We start from the raw sequence: 17,344 nt of genomic DNA on the forward strand, positions 1-17,344 counted from the left end.
CGAATAAACCTAATACAATATCCTAAAGCTACAGAAAGCTACGGCTAGTATTTCTAGATTGTAGTATATTGGAGTCAAATGTTTCTTACTTGATTCTCCGTGCTCAGCAACTTTAGCTGGTCGTTAATCAAACTGTATTTGGCGCTCTCTTCTTTACGCAACGCTCGCTCCTTCTTCAGCTCCGGCGACCAAAATGTCTTTATGCTGTGCATCGAACTGCCCAACTTTTGGTTTGTCAGTTCTAACTCTCGCTTAAGTTGGCCTAATTCGCGCTGCAGATCTGTATTCTGATGCTGTAGATCGCCCAGATACGCTCGATCCGATGATGGTAAGCCCGTTTGATAACCTGAAGGAAGCAAAATCATAAAAAGTACAGTGCGTTTGAAGGCAGTTAAGAAAGTATCTCATCAGTAGTCATTTTTATATAATTTTAGGATTTCATTGCTGGTCCACGTTACTCGAATATAGTCCAAATTTGAACCCTGTCACATTTCAAAGCACTTACCTATAGGATTGGGGCTCTGTCGCGCCGAGCGTCCGTACAACTCGTCCTCCAAATACAATCCTCTCTCGAGAGACCTATCGCGTGAGCGATCGCGTGGCTCACGTATGGGTATAAATTCACGATCGTGTGGATCAACCAAGCCACCGCGATCCAGCGACTGGTATCGGGTTCCTGTGCAAAAGAAAAGTATATACCAAATCTTATAAGTAAATTCTGCATTCCTAAGTCATTCATGAGAGACATATATTAAGGTAATATAGGCGAATTTCTCAAATTAAGTTGAAAGTTGGCATCATGACATCAATTTTGTGTTTATTATAAGTAATTAGCGGTTAAACGCTAATTGCCAGTTAACTGGAAATTAGTGTTGAGAAATTGCCAAGTTTTTGGAGTGTAAGAAATACAATTTACTTACTTGGATAATCCATGGCGTGTGACATCGGCGGTCTGCTGGCACTCCGACTCCGATGGTGACCCGCACCGGCTGGACTTGTTGGCTCATCCATGTCTCTATAGTATGGACTGCCCATTGCTGTAATTCACACAATTATGACGATGATAATAATGAGGGTGATGTGGCTAAGGGATGTGATACGTGTGAGTAGAGAAAAGTGATTGTGAGAGGACTATGGATGTGGTCATGGTCGGTGGTCGGTGGTCGGTGGTTAGTGGTTAGTTGTGGGTAGTAAGCGGTGTCATTTGCTGGTGTTCGCTGCTAAAGGCGTTTTCATTTCATTTTTGGGCTTGGATGGGTGATTCAGTGTGGAACTAGGTAACGTATCAAAATAAACAGTGCATTGGGGATTTATCGCATTTTTCTGGAATTGCTAGTACGTGTCAAAGCATTTAAATGATCGCTTTCAAAATATTAAAATATTTTAATGTGTGTGAAAGTAATAAACAAAATTAAAATTTTAAAGGCTAAACGAAAATTATATGCAAATATACATGGCAACGCTATCATGTTTGTACGAGTATGAGTATGTTGTTGCTGGTTGATGAAATTTTGCAACAAAACAAAAGGCTTTTAATTAATGGGAATACTAACGGAGCACTGAAACAAAAATAGGCCACTAAAAGTTCTCTATACACTTTTTACAGTTTAACTAATTGGAAAAAGCGGTAAGTGTGTGTGTGTGTATGTGTGCGTGTGCATGTTGGCAATGCTCATGTGATGGGCGTGCATTGAACTCTTCCTGTACTGAGAGCGTTATTTTCAAAAATAATGAAACTTGTGTGGCGGTGTTTGTAAGTTTGCGCCAACGTGCGTGTTTGCCTGCGGAAAACTACTGCTGGTTGACCTCCCTCTGGATATTTAAATTATTGCTTTGGGATTGCCTTTCTTGCAATGAATAACGGCGTGTGGTACGTCAGAGCGATATTATCGAGTTCCACTTTAAAGGAACATTGGATGTAAACAGTAATTTTATTATTTCGATAAGGGCCGCCGCTGGCAGAAAAACAAGCTCAGCGAATAATGACTTTCTACTTCCGCGCTAGGAACAGAGTCGACTTAACTAAAATTTGCTCGGCGGCCTTAAGCGCTACCCAAACATTGCCGTTTATATTGAGGAGCTAAAAGAGTGACCCGTCATAGTTTCAATCATTGATAAGGCCACTATCAGGTTTATTAAATTTCTGCTTGCGTTCAGGTTATTAGAAACAAGAAAAAGCTTTCATTTCGGCTCAAACGATGCTATAATACGCTTCACAGATGCATTCTTTATAGCAAATAGGGGTATAGAAAGCACTTTATTCTGATCTTTGTTCAGTCAGTTTGAATGGCAGTAAGCTATAGTAATCTGATCTGAAAAATATGCTCGAATATTTCATCGTGTAGATATATTGTCAAAACAACAATTTCCAAACAAGGACTTGAGTTGAAACGGACAGTTTGTATGACAGCTATATGCCAGCTATATGCGATATCGGCGATTCCGGCAAAACAGCAACTTCTTAAAGGGAAAATGACGTTTTCAAAATTTCAGACTGATATCGCGAATCTGAGAAACATATACAGACGGACGGTTAGGCGGACATGGTTAAATCGACTCAACTTGTCTTCCAAGGATTTATTGCCACTGCAACATATATACATATAGTAAGTAATATAAATATCAAAATGGCGCATCAAGTGCTAATTGAGCCCGATAGGGCTGCACTTCTACCTAAGTAATATAAGTCTTAACTCTCTTCGGGTCCGTTTCTGCACTTAAAGACGGTCTAAGCAGGTTAAAATCATTGATGGAAGAGCTACTACTTACTTTTACTACCTTATTAGTGACCCGTTAACTACCCACATAACATATTGCAAACGTTTTTTATTACCATTTCATTAAAAAAAAAGTAAAATTTTACTCCCTTGTTTGAAAATCAATTGAAATTGAAGTATTTTGTGGGTGGAAATCGTCAAGTTCCATTAACGAAACAATCTAACCAAATTATTCAGCTCTTTGGTTCATCCGATTAAGCATGCTACTGCTTCATTATTTTGGTAAAGTGAAAGAGGCTTGCTCTACTGTTCACCCTGATGTATTTGACAGAAACCTGAAAGTTATTGAACTTCCCCCAAGTTTAGTCTATCTAGGAAGATTCAATAGAGTTAATATAATATTCATTGATGAAGTTAAAGTATACGCAGTATCCCTCATCACCTCGAAAGATTATTGCGCGAGCGTACTAAAGGGTCGCATGTCACATTACAACTATGTACATACATATGTGGAGTTAAGATATTAACACTTTGAGGCCCGCGTACCCACCCGTGGTCATTTTTTTTCTGTACCGGTGGACCGCATGCTGACGAAGGGTTGTGCTTTAGTTGACAAGCTGGTTTGTTTGTTTTTGTTTTATTGATTGTTTACTTAGTTTTATTGATTTTTTGCGATTGAGGTGACTTTGTGATATTTATATTTGATAAACCAAATGCATTTTTGTTGTTTTTTTATTTTTTTTTTGTGACCAGCGGTGGTCACATTGTCCCATAATGAAAATGCACCAATGTCCACGGGTGGTCACATTGTCCCAAATCGTCAAAACATAAATGTCCACCGGTGGTACACGCGGGGTCAAAGTGTTAAGTGAGCAATCGAAGAATGCTAACACGCTGAAACGAAATTTCAATCACTTTTTAAATAAATTTAAACTTCAGCTTGCTCTGTTAGTGTTTGTAAGCAGCAGACTTTAGACATACATATGTATAGTTATAAGAATCGGCCAAATACTTTGTAGATTTTCCTTGGCTACACTGAATCAATATGCTGCGGCTAGGAGAGTCTTTGTGAGCTGGGAGAGGGCACAACATAAGGCGCGGTGCATTCCACGTTTGTTACTCTAATCTAATCTACCCTGAAAATACGGCTGGAAAGTAGGAAATGAAATTCTGGTAAAGTGTAAGCTCTTTATATTTTTAATTCTCAGAACACAGGGGTATTGTTTTTTATTTATTTATTATTTTTTTTTTTTGAAGTTTAATGCATTTCAAAAAATTATTGTTTAGTAAGTCTGAAAACTAATTCTTGTTGGAAATTTAAAGATCTACAAAAAGGTCAGTTGATAATTGTTTGCAAAAGTCGACTTGTTCAAAAGCTATTCGAGCTCAAAATCCAACCTTAAATCGTAAGTGACAACCAGAATTTTTTGGTAATTTTTTTTTTCTTGCCCACCCCAGCATATCGTCACTGAAAATGCAAAATATCTTAACATCGCTTTTCATAAGTTTACAGGCGAAAGAAAAACGAGATAAGAGAAACACCTGATATTGAAAAAAAATTTAATTTTGGTTATAAAATTGTTATATATTGGATATATCTGACAGCGGAAGCTGAAAATTTTTGCTACATAAATGTAATGTGATGTAGTAAATCGTAAGCCTTAAAAAACTCATTTTCGATATTTTTGAGGATACGATGTTTTGCATTTTAGGTGACGATACATATGATGTAATTAATGTAAATGAGTGGCTAATGCAATGAATGGCTGAGCTGCTGGGTGGGCATATGTATTTTACTAACCATAGTTGTAATCCAGTTTGCCGCCTTAATTTGTTACGACACAACGAAGGAACAGTTATATAAGTGTATGGCGACTTGTATGCGACACGCCTTGCAGCAAACCAACGCGTCGCACCCTCTATTGGGAAGGAATGTTTACTACTTCTAAACTACATTCGATAATGAAAGTCGGCATTTTTAATGTGTATGTATGTGTGTGTGTGTGTGTGAGTGTTCGTGTTTTAGTTGGCAACAAATTGTCACATAATTAATGAAATGAAATCGAACGAAAAGCGTTAATGTATGCGCCAAGCGATGATAAATGCAACAGAAAAATGTTTCATGCGCATGCGTGATGTAAGATAAAATGAATATTAGGTTCAAGTTTGCAATCGTTCGTTATTCAAAGAAAACAATATCATAAATTATAATGTACGAGTTTATGTTCATATACAATAATAGTTCAATTCGATTTATTTACTTAAACTTAAAAGTAAACGACTGCGAAAACTCTTACTTGACTACGTAGCAATTATTCTATGATGTATAACTATTGTAAACAACAAAAACAATATTATTATAATTAAATTTACGACTATACTGCAACAATTTACTGATGGAGAGAGTTTATAGTGAAGTTGATTGAAACAAGGAAAAAATACACAAATAAAGATTCTTCAAAACAAGAGCTCGATTTTGTGCCTTCAGTTTGTACGACAGCTACATATATGATAAAGTTGTCCGCTCTAAACAATTCCTTTACATATTTCAGTGTGCTTTGGGCAATAATTCGTGCTTAATTTCGTGAAGATATCTCGACAAAAAAAAAGTTTTCCATACAAGAACTTGATTTTGATCGTTCAGTTCAGTTTAATGGCAGCTATATGCGCTAGTTCGATATCAGCAGTTCCAACAAGTGATCAGCTTATTAGGGAGAAAAAGCCTTGTACCAAACTACTGAGTAATCCGCGTGTATACAGACAGACGGACACAGCTAAGTCACCCAACTCGTCACGAAGTTTATATACCATGCATGCTTATATACTTTATATGACCTCAGACATTTGCTTCTGAGTGTCACAAACTTCGTAGCAAACTAAATATAGGGTTCAGGGTATACAAATTATAAATGGTGACCAAATTGCCTTCAGTATTTTGTGCCTAAAGAGAACTCCTGTTTAGATATCAGCATCAAAATGCCTGTGAGAACATACAAGGTCTGTCGCAAAAGAGACAGAACTTTTTAAATATAACTGTTTCTGGTGGCGCCACCTATTGGTGGGTATATGAAATAAAAAGCATGATCTCTTGTTGACATTTCGTAAAAATTTTTAAGACAATTGGATTACTACAATCGATATTATCGATCAAAAAGTGACAGCAGCTTTTGGTCATCGGTCGTAAAATGCAAAGAGCAAATATTAAATGTATCGAAGCACAAGGAAACTACTTTGAATAAAAAAATATAACTTTGGAAAATATTAATTTTTTGTTGTTTTTTTAACGTCCTGTTTCTTTTGCGTCAGACCTTGTATGTGATGTTTATGGGAGCGACTAGCAAAACAGCTCAACTCAAGTTGGTGTCAGATACGGACAAAGGTCTTTCGGCACGATATTTATAATCGTTTACCTACGCATGCTTCCTTAAAAATATATTTATGTCCAGAGCTACTTATTTACTTTGGTCTTAAACAGAAACTATAGATAAATGTGTTTTTAGACGTGTTATTTTTAATGAGGCAATGGCTTTTCGGAGTTAGACCTTTTAACAGCTGTTACTTGTTTATACAAGATGTTTTCCAAAGTAAACAGGACTTTTTGAACCTAGCGCCCCTGGTGGCGCTATTTAAATGTCGACTGGTGCGTTAGAGTTTGCTATCTTTATCGATTGTCCAGTGAGAATTTCATGACATTTCTTGGATTGGAAGTGAAGTTATTGCGTTTTAAGTGTCAGTATGTTTGTGTTATCAGTGCGAAAATGAGCTTCGAACAAAGAACCAACATTAAATTTTGTTTTAAAATTGGTAAAACTTTCACCTAATCGTTTTAATTGATGAAACAAGTTTTTGGCGATGATTGCCTATCCCGTAGCAGTGAGCACGAGTGGTTTAAACGTTTTCAAAGTGGTCGTGAGGACATAAATGAGCATCAACATGTAGGCCAATCAAAATCCGTGATCACCGGAAATTCCATCGAAACTGTGCGTGAATTCTTCAAAAATCAGCCTAAATCATCATTGGAATTCATGGAAATGGAAAATTTAACCAAAAATCACATTTCAACCATTAACAACTCCCCGTATTCACCTGATATTGTACCGTGCGACTTCTTCCTTTTCGAAAAATGAATTTGCCCATGAAAGGAAAGCGTTATGCAGACGAAGAGGCCATTAGCTGAAGCTGTATTGAAGCAGAAGGAGACTATTTTGAATAAAATAAATTGATTTTGCCGAAAAAACCATTTGTTCTGTTTTTTTTTAAGTACAGTTTACTTTGGAAAACACCTTGTATTTTGTTTGGCTTGTCGCTTTATAATAAACAAATTTACATCGGAAAAACGTTTGCAAATCGTGCAAACGTATTACCAAAATTATGGTTCGAAAAAGGATGAAGGACACTTTGGGTTGAATGGATGTCAATGGCCGATTAAAAGTCAAGTGTCCGTAGTGGTCCGCGGTTGCGCTTATCTGTTCGTTGTTGGTCCTGTTGATTTGTCTTCGTCCTTATGCTTCATTATGGATACGTTATTAAAAAACATTATACCATTGTAGTGATGACATTCGGTAAACCACTGTTGAAACGCAATTACATTCTCATTTTGGTGTACCCTATGGGCAGGAGCCCCGTACATGATTGATGCCTTGGAAGAGAATATTCGAAGTATTATTGCTGACATTTGACCCAATTGTTAGAAAAAGTGGTCCAGAATTAGGACTCCTGGCTCGGACCAGTCGCAGTGCTTACTTGTCTCAAACAATTTTCGAAGCATAATGACAAAACCTTATCATTATAATAATGGTAAATTGTTAATAGCTTTAAATATTTTTTTATTTCTCCTTGAAAGCCACATTAAAAAAACACACTTTATATAATTTGTATTCTTTATTATCCCGAGCAGCTTCCGTTATAACCTTATCAATTAATTAAACTACTCTCATTTTCACCAAAAACTCTGCCATCAGTAAATTTTATAAAAGAGACATAAATGAAAATGGAAGGAAATAAAATATGCACTAAATTAATTGCTATAAACTATACATTAATATTAATTTAATATTTTGAAAACTGTTGTTGTGCAATTTATAACTGTCAGTGTCGCAAAGTTATTTGCATTTTAACGGTAAGTAAAATATTTGAATTCCGTTATATTGAAACAACGTCACAAGCCAATTCCATGTGTTCCCTGCTGCACATAAGCAATTACGTACGTACCATAAATACCATAAATACCAATACATACATACATACATAAGAATTTGGCATTATTTTTACGGGTTAATAAAATTTCCAATATAATTATGCATATTTTACGTTCATATATTTTCGAAACAATCATTGACATGCCACGCGGCGAGGTCAAATGCGCAAAACGCGCACGCACACGCACACACAAACGCGCGTTGTTTGGCGGAAATCACTTTTAATGGGCTTCAATAAATTTTGTATGTGTGTGTGTGTTTGTGCATATTGATTCATGGCCTCACTGCGAAATCTGTCGGTGCGTGAACGCAAACAACGTAATACGCCAGCGCAGCGCATGGTCACGTGTGCACGCGTTTGTATGGAAAATATATGACAGTAGATATTGTAAACATAATAACTCTTAATTTAGATGCTCAATTAAAAATTTCAATCCAATTCACCACCAATTCGCTATGCGTCCGATTTTCTCTGTTCTTTTTGTTTTTTACTTAACGGCAGGAGAAGAGAAGTTAAGACACGCCCAATTGCCAGAGTTAAAGCATACCGCTAAACATAAAGCGGTAAAGATAATGGCAATGTTATCACTTTAAGTAGAATTTGTTGCACCAAAATACTTCCGAGCCATTTTGAAATTTTGACGTTTGTGAGAATCTCGCTGCGCTTCGGAAACCGTTGTCGCATATTGAATTTATTTCTAGGTCAATTTAGTGCTTTTGTTGGAACGGTTTTTATTATTCATCAGAGATTTCATATTTCTTAATCTTGATTTTGATAATATCAAATAAAACCGCAATGATATATTGAGGTTCGCATAGGCCACTCGGTGCTCAAAGGTAAAAAGTTTGGCTCGGATTGTGTAACAGAAACTAGTAGTAATCACAAGAAAAATTTCCAAGAAAAAAATCAACTATAAATATTTCGCTCCATACTTAGTACTTAGTACTACAGGCGAATGAGCTATGACCTCTTGTGACTGGAAAGAGCTACAGCCGAATGAGCTATGATCTCTTGTGACTGGAAAGAAAAGATATGGATTGGAATGACCCTCAGTTTCAGATGCCGTCTCGATAGCTCAGTAGATCTTTGTTCGAATCGAACTCGATAATAGTCACGTCTAAACGATGTTAGTTGGGCACCTAATATGAACTATATGAGGACATTTCTGAGGTTCAAAAACTAAAGCCACTTTCACGCGAGTCAGTTGTGAAATAGAGGTTGAAGTCATTACCTCAAGTTTAAACCAATAAACATCAAGGTAATAATAACAAATAAACAAAAAATACGAAATTACATATAAAGTCGCTGGTTGAAGTTGGTGTAAACATTTGACAGACATGCGGTTAAACCAAATAGCTTAAGACGTCTTAGCAACATAATATTTAATAATAGCTGCCGAGAAAGCAGGGTTTTTGTAATCTCCAATTTTGCTCTATTTGTAGCTACATTTGAAACCTGAAATTTCTATTCGGAAATGCTAATCGGAACCTTTCGGAAGTGTTCGCTTTGTAAATGGATTAATGCAAGTTTCGGTTAATGAAGGCGAGTTAAGGTTCTAATTAGTTGAGTAAAACCTAGAGGATGTAAAAAGAATCAGTGCAAGAATAAAAAGGAAATTCAATAAGTCTTCAATTGGGCTTCCCACTAACTACCGTTATATTACATTTTTGACTAAATATTGAGCAAATTTTGTTTTATTTCAGAATATTGGTTTTAGACGAAAATAAATCTGAAGATTTGCCCTTTTGATCATGTAATGTATCGTGGCGGTCCAATTTAACTTCTTAAAGTAGAAAGAAAGTAAGGGTTCTAATTAACATTGGAGCAACATCTCCTTTTAGAGAGAGGAGACAAGTGTCACAAGTTATTTAATGCCAAATAGTAAAATAATCATTGGCTGATATAAAACAGCAATCGAATATTTGAAGGCTATTTTTTTAGCATGTGGTTTTCAATTCGGCAATCATTTTTGCGGTATTGGTCTTTTTGACAGACGTTATTTAATTTTTACTCAGTTTGGACTGCCATTTCATAATGAGCGGACTAACTTCCGAATAACGCTTGAACATCGTGCTAACTTATTACCTAAATAATGGTTCGGTTCGCACGATGCTTTGCACACAGCGTCCAATATTCGGTGGACATAATCGCCCAGCAGAGTCGTAAATTTGTGAAATAGAGTATTGTAGAAAACCCGAATGAATCCATCCGCTATCACCCTCAACAATTATGGCTAGGCCCATCCACTTTATGGACGATTTTGCCGAACGAATATCAGGCGAGAACCACTTTCGGTGAATAAAGGTCACTTTTGGTTAAATGGTTTGGTTTGGTTAGCACACAAGCCGTTGTTGAGACGACGCTACATCTTTAAAGAGTAACTGTTTTGTGCCTATGGCTAGAGGAACTCATTAGTAAATATTTCTTCCAAAATCTTCTGTCCATAATGCTACAGTCAATGGGGCTACAGAGCCATATATAATGACTTTTCATGCCTGAATTGAAGGAAGGAGCCTCAAAAGGCGGTGGCACATGCCATACAGCCAACGAAACAATCAATTTATTGAAGGCAACCTTTGGTGAGCACATTACACTCCAAGATCTTGCGGTTTAAGAGGAAGTGTGTGAAAATTAGACCAGTCGCGGGCGTCATAATGGCAGAGCCTTATATTTATTATAAAGTCAAATTCTTGGCCATAACATTTAATTATTTCTTCCAGAAAACCACATGTAAAAAAACACCCTATATTTAGCGGTCGGTGTTTCATACAACTTTCACCCAACTATATAAATTAACTGTTGCTTTTGCTAGCAACGTTTACAAAGAGAGTAGAGTTTATAACTACCGACTAAAGCCGTAACGAATCGAACACGCTCAAAATAGCTTTAGTACAAAAAATGTCTTATAATATACTTATAAACGGATCGAAAGTACATATTAGAGGCGATTACGTTCAAAAAAGTTCAATTTCTTTGCCATTTCTGTAACACATTCCATACAATATATTACTTTCAAAGTTCTATGCGGAGCAAACCAGTTGATCTGTCGTGTCGGGTGCGAATGGACTAGCAACTTAACATAACACAACTTCTTCGTATGTTATAGCTTAGGCGTCAATACTCTTAATACATATCTTAATAGTATACTAAGTGCAATTTAATGACTAGTTAAACACAAATTTGCCTTGCGTGCAGTCTTGCATTGAAATCCTGCTTCAATAAAATCATAATTGCTCTATTTGCATTTTGCACTGGTCTCAACTCATATACATTATCAGCGGCTACAACTCAAAAAACGAAAACATCTCAAATCATACATACATATGTCTGTAAGTTTATGTAATTAACTAATAATTTAATTGCTGGAAAATATCACTTTTAATATTTGGTCTTCACCTAGGGGACTTCCACGTGCACCGTAGTCTCGTGATGGCGACCGATCTACAGTTGGCAATTCCGTGAGCCGCCTTGAGCGACCCGGGCTACGAACACCAGAGCTAGTTACAGGATTGTAATCGTCTCGTGACATAATCTGCCGCGGTCGGTCCGCGGTTTCTCTCTCGCTTCACACTGCTCAGGTTATGTGTTCTGTTCGGCTATATGTTTTTCTTGTTTTCGTGAATTTCGTCTACTCTCTTGTTTTATGTTTTCTTTTTCGCTCTGCTCCTCTCCGCTTTCACATACACGACGAGTACAGTAGCTTCTATGCTTGTATATATATATGTGAGTATGTGTGTATATATGTACGAATATGTGCGATTAGTTTTTATAAGGCGACGCAAAAAGTAACTATATAAATCTGCTTTAATAATTTGAAATTATTTTAGTTTTTTCTGTTTTTTTTTGTTTTTGTTTTGGTTTCTGTTTAATTCGTTAAGAAGTTTCAAAAAACTGATCCTAGTTTAAGCCCGATTGGGTGCTAAGTACAACGTTTACAGAGTGATTTTGTAATTTGTTTTGTTTTAGATACTCTTTTGTTTGCTTCCTTTATGTATTATTTGCTTTTGCTTTTGTTTTTTTTCTTTGATATTGTATCTGTCACGTTTTTCAATCTGCAAATGTAACAAAAAGAAATACGACAGCATGAACGAAAACGCAAACTGTATTCTGCATTGTCTGCTAAAGCAAGCTAAAGGCTAATTAATATAAAATGGCGATGACTTTTTAAGTAATCATCAGTTTTAGCATAACATGTACGGATACAACGAGCAGATGAAATCAAAACCAAAATTCTGCAAAACTAAAATTCCTCGAAGTACAGTGGTCAAAAAATAGTAAGACTTTTGTTTTAAATTTCTCTGGGAAACCTGAAACTTTCGGAATGTTGGAAAAGGCCTTCATTGATAATTGTTTATCGTGAACAAATGTTTTTGATTGGAACAAATTATTCAGAGAGGGTTGGGAACTTGAGAATCGACGGTGTGGCGCACTCCGAATTCTTTCCGACCAGCCAAACTGTGAACAAGAAATACTATTTGATTGTTGTGTGTCATTTGCCCGAAGCTATTCGTAAAAAGAAGCATGAATTATGGGCCGATAACTCTTGCTTTTTACACCAAGATAAGCATCGTCACATACTGCATTGATTCTTCGTTGGTTTTTCGCGCAATCTTCAACAAATATCGTGCGGCGAACGCCGTATTATCCTGTTTTAGCTCCGTGTGACTTCTGGCTATTCAGCAAACTCAAACCACCGCTCCGGGGAAACCGTTTTTAGTCCATTGAAGACATTAAACCCACAAAGCTATTCCGGAAATTGACTTTAACAATATTTTCGAGGAGTGGAAAAAACGTTGGCACAATTGGATTGGAGCCAAGGGGAGTTATTTTTATAGAGACGGTGTAAATTTTAAATAATGAAGTACGAAATTTAAAATTACAAAAAAAGTCTTACTATTTTTGGCCATGGTATGGATTACTTGGTTGATTAGAGGGGGACGATAATTATGCCGCGCAGCTAGCCTCGAACATATCAGCAGGCAACTCCTGAGTTAATATCTACTTGGACAGCCGAGCAACATATCATGACAATAACCTCGTTTTGCATAAAAGTATCCTGGGAGGCGGCAGGGCGGCAGTGGAGATTAGCGCTAAGAACAAGCGGCTTCGTTTCTAATGGGTGTAAGGTCACAATGGCATAGCGGACAAGATCACCAATCATCCGAAAACGTGACCAATATTGATAAGCCCATTTATTGTCTATGCGACGATCTGGACCGACAGGATCTGCAAAAGTCATTTCTAAAGCGTTAGATCATAAATATAGTGCACAAAGTTTGCACTTGCACTCGATAGAAGGGACTGTATGAACATACTTGGAATGCTCACTCGTCGAAGACTGATGGTGGTGCACGCTTGCAGAAAGGGGCTGACAGATCGAGAGTATGTTAAGCGCCGGGTACTACGGAAACAATGGAGCAACTATCCCGCATTAGCAAGGCATCGCTTCAAGCATTCGGAGGCACCACTATATGGAGCACTGGAAGGGGTATCGTTAGTGACCACAAAACCTATTGAATAACTACTCTTCATGAACTTCGCAACGGCACTCGATCAGGTATTACTAAGAACCAAAACCGATCTATCGTGATTTAGATTAACCTAAGCTAAGCTTTGTCTTAAAACATGGAAATCAATCAACAGTAACTAATTTATATTTACTAGAACATCTGAATAGTGAAATATCAGAAAACTGGCTACATTTCAAATAGTAGAAGTTGCCTTTTCAGCAAGACATGTTTCAAGGAAGGTATACAGAGATCGTTTGATAAGTAAACTCAGCAGAAAAGTCTTCAAATGCATTTAGAATTGTATTTTAAAAGAAGTATCTACCCAAGGATTATCACACACTTGATAGATTGATTATCACAGTTTGATAGCTTAGTCAGCAAGATGTGGAACATGATCTAATGATAACCGCGTCATATATAACTCTATATCGTTAGACCATTATTCTACACGCTGGACATCGAAATGTACGAGCACGTTCAAGTTAGTGAAACTTCAAATGTGGTAAAAATGGATTATGAGACTCAATTAATGTCTTTTGTCGAACGATATGATTTTATAAACAATTTTAGCTACCCATGCAAACATTCTTGAACTTTTCCAAGAAGAAGCACGTCTCTACATCACATCTTTCCTACACGATCATTTCTCGTGCTTAAACGATCGTTGCCACTGCACAGTACTTATTTGCCACCAGGAGTAATCGTTTCAAGCTCCATACTCGCAGTTTTTACAGACACGGTAACCTAACTAAGAGCTCTAAAACGAACAGAAGCCACGCAATTGTTATCAAAATAATAGGAAAGCTGTTACATATCTACTCGACAATTCCAGAACTTCAGCAATAGATGCTGCCTTTGGCTTCCCTAAATAATAGGAGCGCTCATTTAAAATCACCATAAAACCAAAAATTAGTCGTTCATTGTCACTTAAATGATGCAAAGTGCCTCCCACGCTATTTTTTATTAGCTGGTGGACCAATAAGGTTAATATCAATGAAATGGGTCATGGAACCCAAGCTTATTTCATTCACAAGCATTATCAAATAAACTTCTCCTCACATAAAACCTAGCAGCATTTCATTCAATTTGTTAACCAACACATTAAGTGATCATTAGAAAACTCGCGCAATCTGCTTAGTAAAAAACGCTCCCGTCAGTATTTGAAAAGAACGCCCAAAACCGAACTTAATCCAAAACATCGCATACAAATTGATAAAATTAGTCGAACAATCATAATGGTGAAGTCGTGTTTTTGTTCGTTTACGTCAAAATTACACTTGCAACCATGCTGTTCTATGGTAGTGATAAAATGGTTTGGGTCTTTCAGCAAAGATAATTCAAGTGAAAATGCAAAAAAGTAGCTCGCAGATAACGCAAACAGTGCTTGAAGGGTCCGCGCAGTCTCCTGATCGAAATTTTTACGAAATAAAAGGAAGGCACAAAAAAGTCTCCCACAAATAACAGTTGATCCAAGTAGAGGTAATTTTTCATTAGCCTTGCTTTGACAGATTACGCGTGAGTCATGTCAAACCTGTAAGGTTATTTTTGTTCAGTATGGTTTGGCATTTCATCACAGAACGACCTACGCTTGAACAACGTTTACAAATCGTTTATTACGAAAATTCACTTCTGTGAGGAATGTGTTTCGCGCGCTTCGCTCAACTAATGGTCAACATAATCGGCCTACTGACCGTACTATTCGCAAGCCCATCACCCATCGTGAACCCAGCATTCATTATTGGATAATATTCGACCAAATAGACTGCACGCAGTGAAGAAAATATAGTAGCCGTAGCTGAGAGTGAACACAAAGACCGTGCAGAGTCGATTTGGCGCCATTCGCAGCAACTCGGACTGACGTATGGAATGACTTGGCGGTAATGCGTACGCGTACAAAATATAGCTTATTTAAGAAATGAAGCCGCTCGACCTTCCCAAGCGACGAGATAAAAGAACTGCCATTTCATCCAGAACCATCGGTTCATATATTTTTAAAAATTATGACAATGAGAACGTAGCCGTCAATGACCATAATAACCGATTATTTGATGCCTGAAATTGAAGTTCATGATCTCCGCTTTATTTGGTTTCAACAAGACGGCGTCACTTCCCACAAATCGCATCAATCAATGGATTTATTTAGAGAACATTTCGGTATGCAGACGGCCACGTTCACGTTTTAAGCCAAACGATTGGCCACCAAGATCGTGTTATATCACACTGTTGGATATACATATATCTAAAGTCCAAAGTCTCTACGGATAATCTCGCTTCGATTCAGACTTCGGAGCAAAGCATCACGCGTGTCATTCGCCAGTTACCAGTCGAAATGCTCGAACGAGACGTAGCCTCGGCCAACATTTTAAAGAGAAAATCTTAAATGCCAAATAATGTTATTTCGAATGAGAGTAAACATTCCTCATTAAGTTGTAGGTTTTTGTGTTTTTTCTTTGAAAAAGTAGGGAAAATGGTCTGATCTTCACTTAGATGGATTTCTTGCAGATAGCTCGTCAAATGAAGAAGATCTTGGTCAAATATGCTTCCTTAACTCACACAAAATGTGGATTACAAACCATGATAGAGGCAATGATGTACATGCAATGTATTAATTTACTTTCAGGAGGTTTAAAATGGCTATTTATGCAAACTGCAAAAGTTTTTTTTTTGGTTTTCGAAAATGGTGCCATTTTGAATTTTCGGTTTTTTTTGCAGAAAACTGAATTTTTAAAAATATATTCCAATTATATTATGAAAATTAATAAAACAGCCTTTTCTCCTTTTTGGATGAAGCTTAAAAGCTTTAGGAGACAAGTCACTTCACAGTCAAAACATTTCACTGAAAAAGTGTTTTCTAGTTCACTGTATATATAACATTAGGAGGTCTCGTTAGTGTGTGTTTGCCAACTAATTTGTAAAATATATAGTCACTGCCGAAATTTAAGTTTCTTATCTTTATCAAATCTTTCTAAACAAATGCTTTCATAGCCAAACATAGAGAAACTTGCTAATTTCACAGCTGCAAAACCACACGCACACGAATTGAAAGCGATTTCGTTTGTGTTTCAAATATATGTATATGTATATGTGTATGTATGTGATTGTACATGTTTTACAAGAAACAAGTTTTCGAGAAATGTTTCCGACAAAGTGCTCAGCTTTAACTATTTCCATTACTTTTGCCACTGCTTCCCAACTAGAATACGCAATGAGGCAACCCTAGGCCTACATTTGCTACATTTTTTCGCTCGAGAAGCAGTAACCAAGCGCTAAAACCAGCAATAAATCCAATTCAAACGATTACATACACGCAAACAAACAACACGAGACCAGGGGCCGAAGTCACTCACCTACATGCCACCCCACCCGTCTGCAAAGCTTGCCGTGGCTCAGGCTCTTTGCTGCCGGAACTCAGTTGTACCTGCGTACATTTTCCAGCGCTTGTTGTTGTTGGCTTTGCTGCTGTTGAAAGCTTTATGAATGAAAGTAAGCTAAACGAAATTTTAAAACAAAATGTAATCGACGAATGCGCAACAACAACAAGCCAACGAAACGAGCTTTGAATTGCGGAATTCCGAATGCGGCAAAAAATAGTATGCAACACAGAAAACAGCCAATATTGCCGCCTTAACGGTCAATAGCCAGCCAACCACCAAGCACCTAGCGCAGCAACTTGTTTTCTTTCCTTCGGTGCTGATCCCATAGGTGCCTGCCAGCTGCCGGCTTACCAGTCATTTTAGCGCCAAAGCACCCACACTTCAGTTGGCTGGGTTTAAGTACATTCTAAGAATACGCCGCGATAACGGTGTTAGCGACGTCGCCGATAGCGTCGTGAGTTACGTACATACGTGTTTGGAAATAGCCTCGCGTGCAACTGCCACCTCAGTGGAAATAATATAATATTTTCTAGCTCACCCCTGT

At 37.3% G+C, this 17,344-nt stretch overlaps 1 protein-coding gene across 1 annotated transcript in view; it reads right to left on the reverse strand.

Moving 5' to 3' along the window:
- The window catches only part of LOC120773539 (plectin), a 90,945-nt gene extending 78,982 nt beyond the window's left edge, over positions 1-11,963 (reverse strand). The window contains exons 1-5 of the mRNA XM_040102497.1: positions 11,313-11,963; positions 4,519-4,667; positions 921-1,037; positions 506-676; positions 90-346 (exon numbers count right to left, since the gene is read on the reverse strand). Coding sequence (XP_039958431.1) covers positions 90-346; positions 506-676; positions 921-1,035 — 543 coding nt within the window. The 5' untranslated portion in view covers positions 1,036-1,037; positions 4,519-4,667; positions 11,313-11,963. The remainder of the gene's footprint in view (positions 1-89; positions 347-505; positions 677-920; positions 1,038-4,518; positions 4,668-11,312) is intronic.
- Between the last annotated feature and the right edge of the window lie 5,381 nt (positions 11,964-17,344).

The sequence above is a fragment of the Bactrocera tryoni genome, chromosome 4 (assembly GCF_016617805.1).
Source record: "Bactrocera tryoni isolate S06 chromosome 4, CSIRO_BtryS06_freeze2, whole genome shotgun sequence".
NCBI lineage: Eukaryota > Metazoa > Arthropoda > Insecta > Diptera > Tephritidae > Bactrocera > Bactrocera tryoni.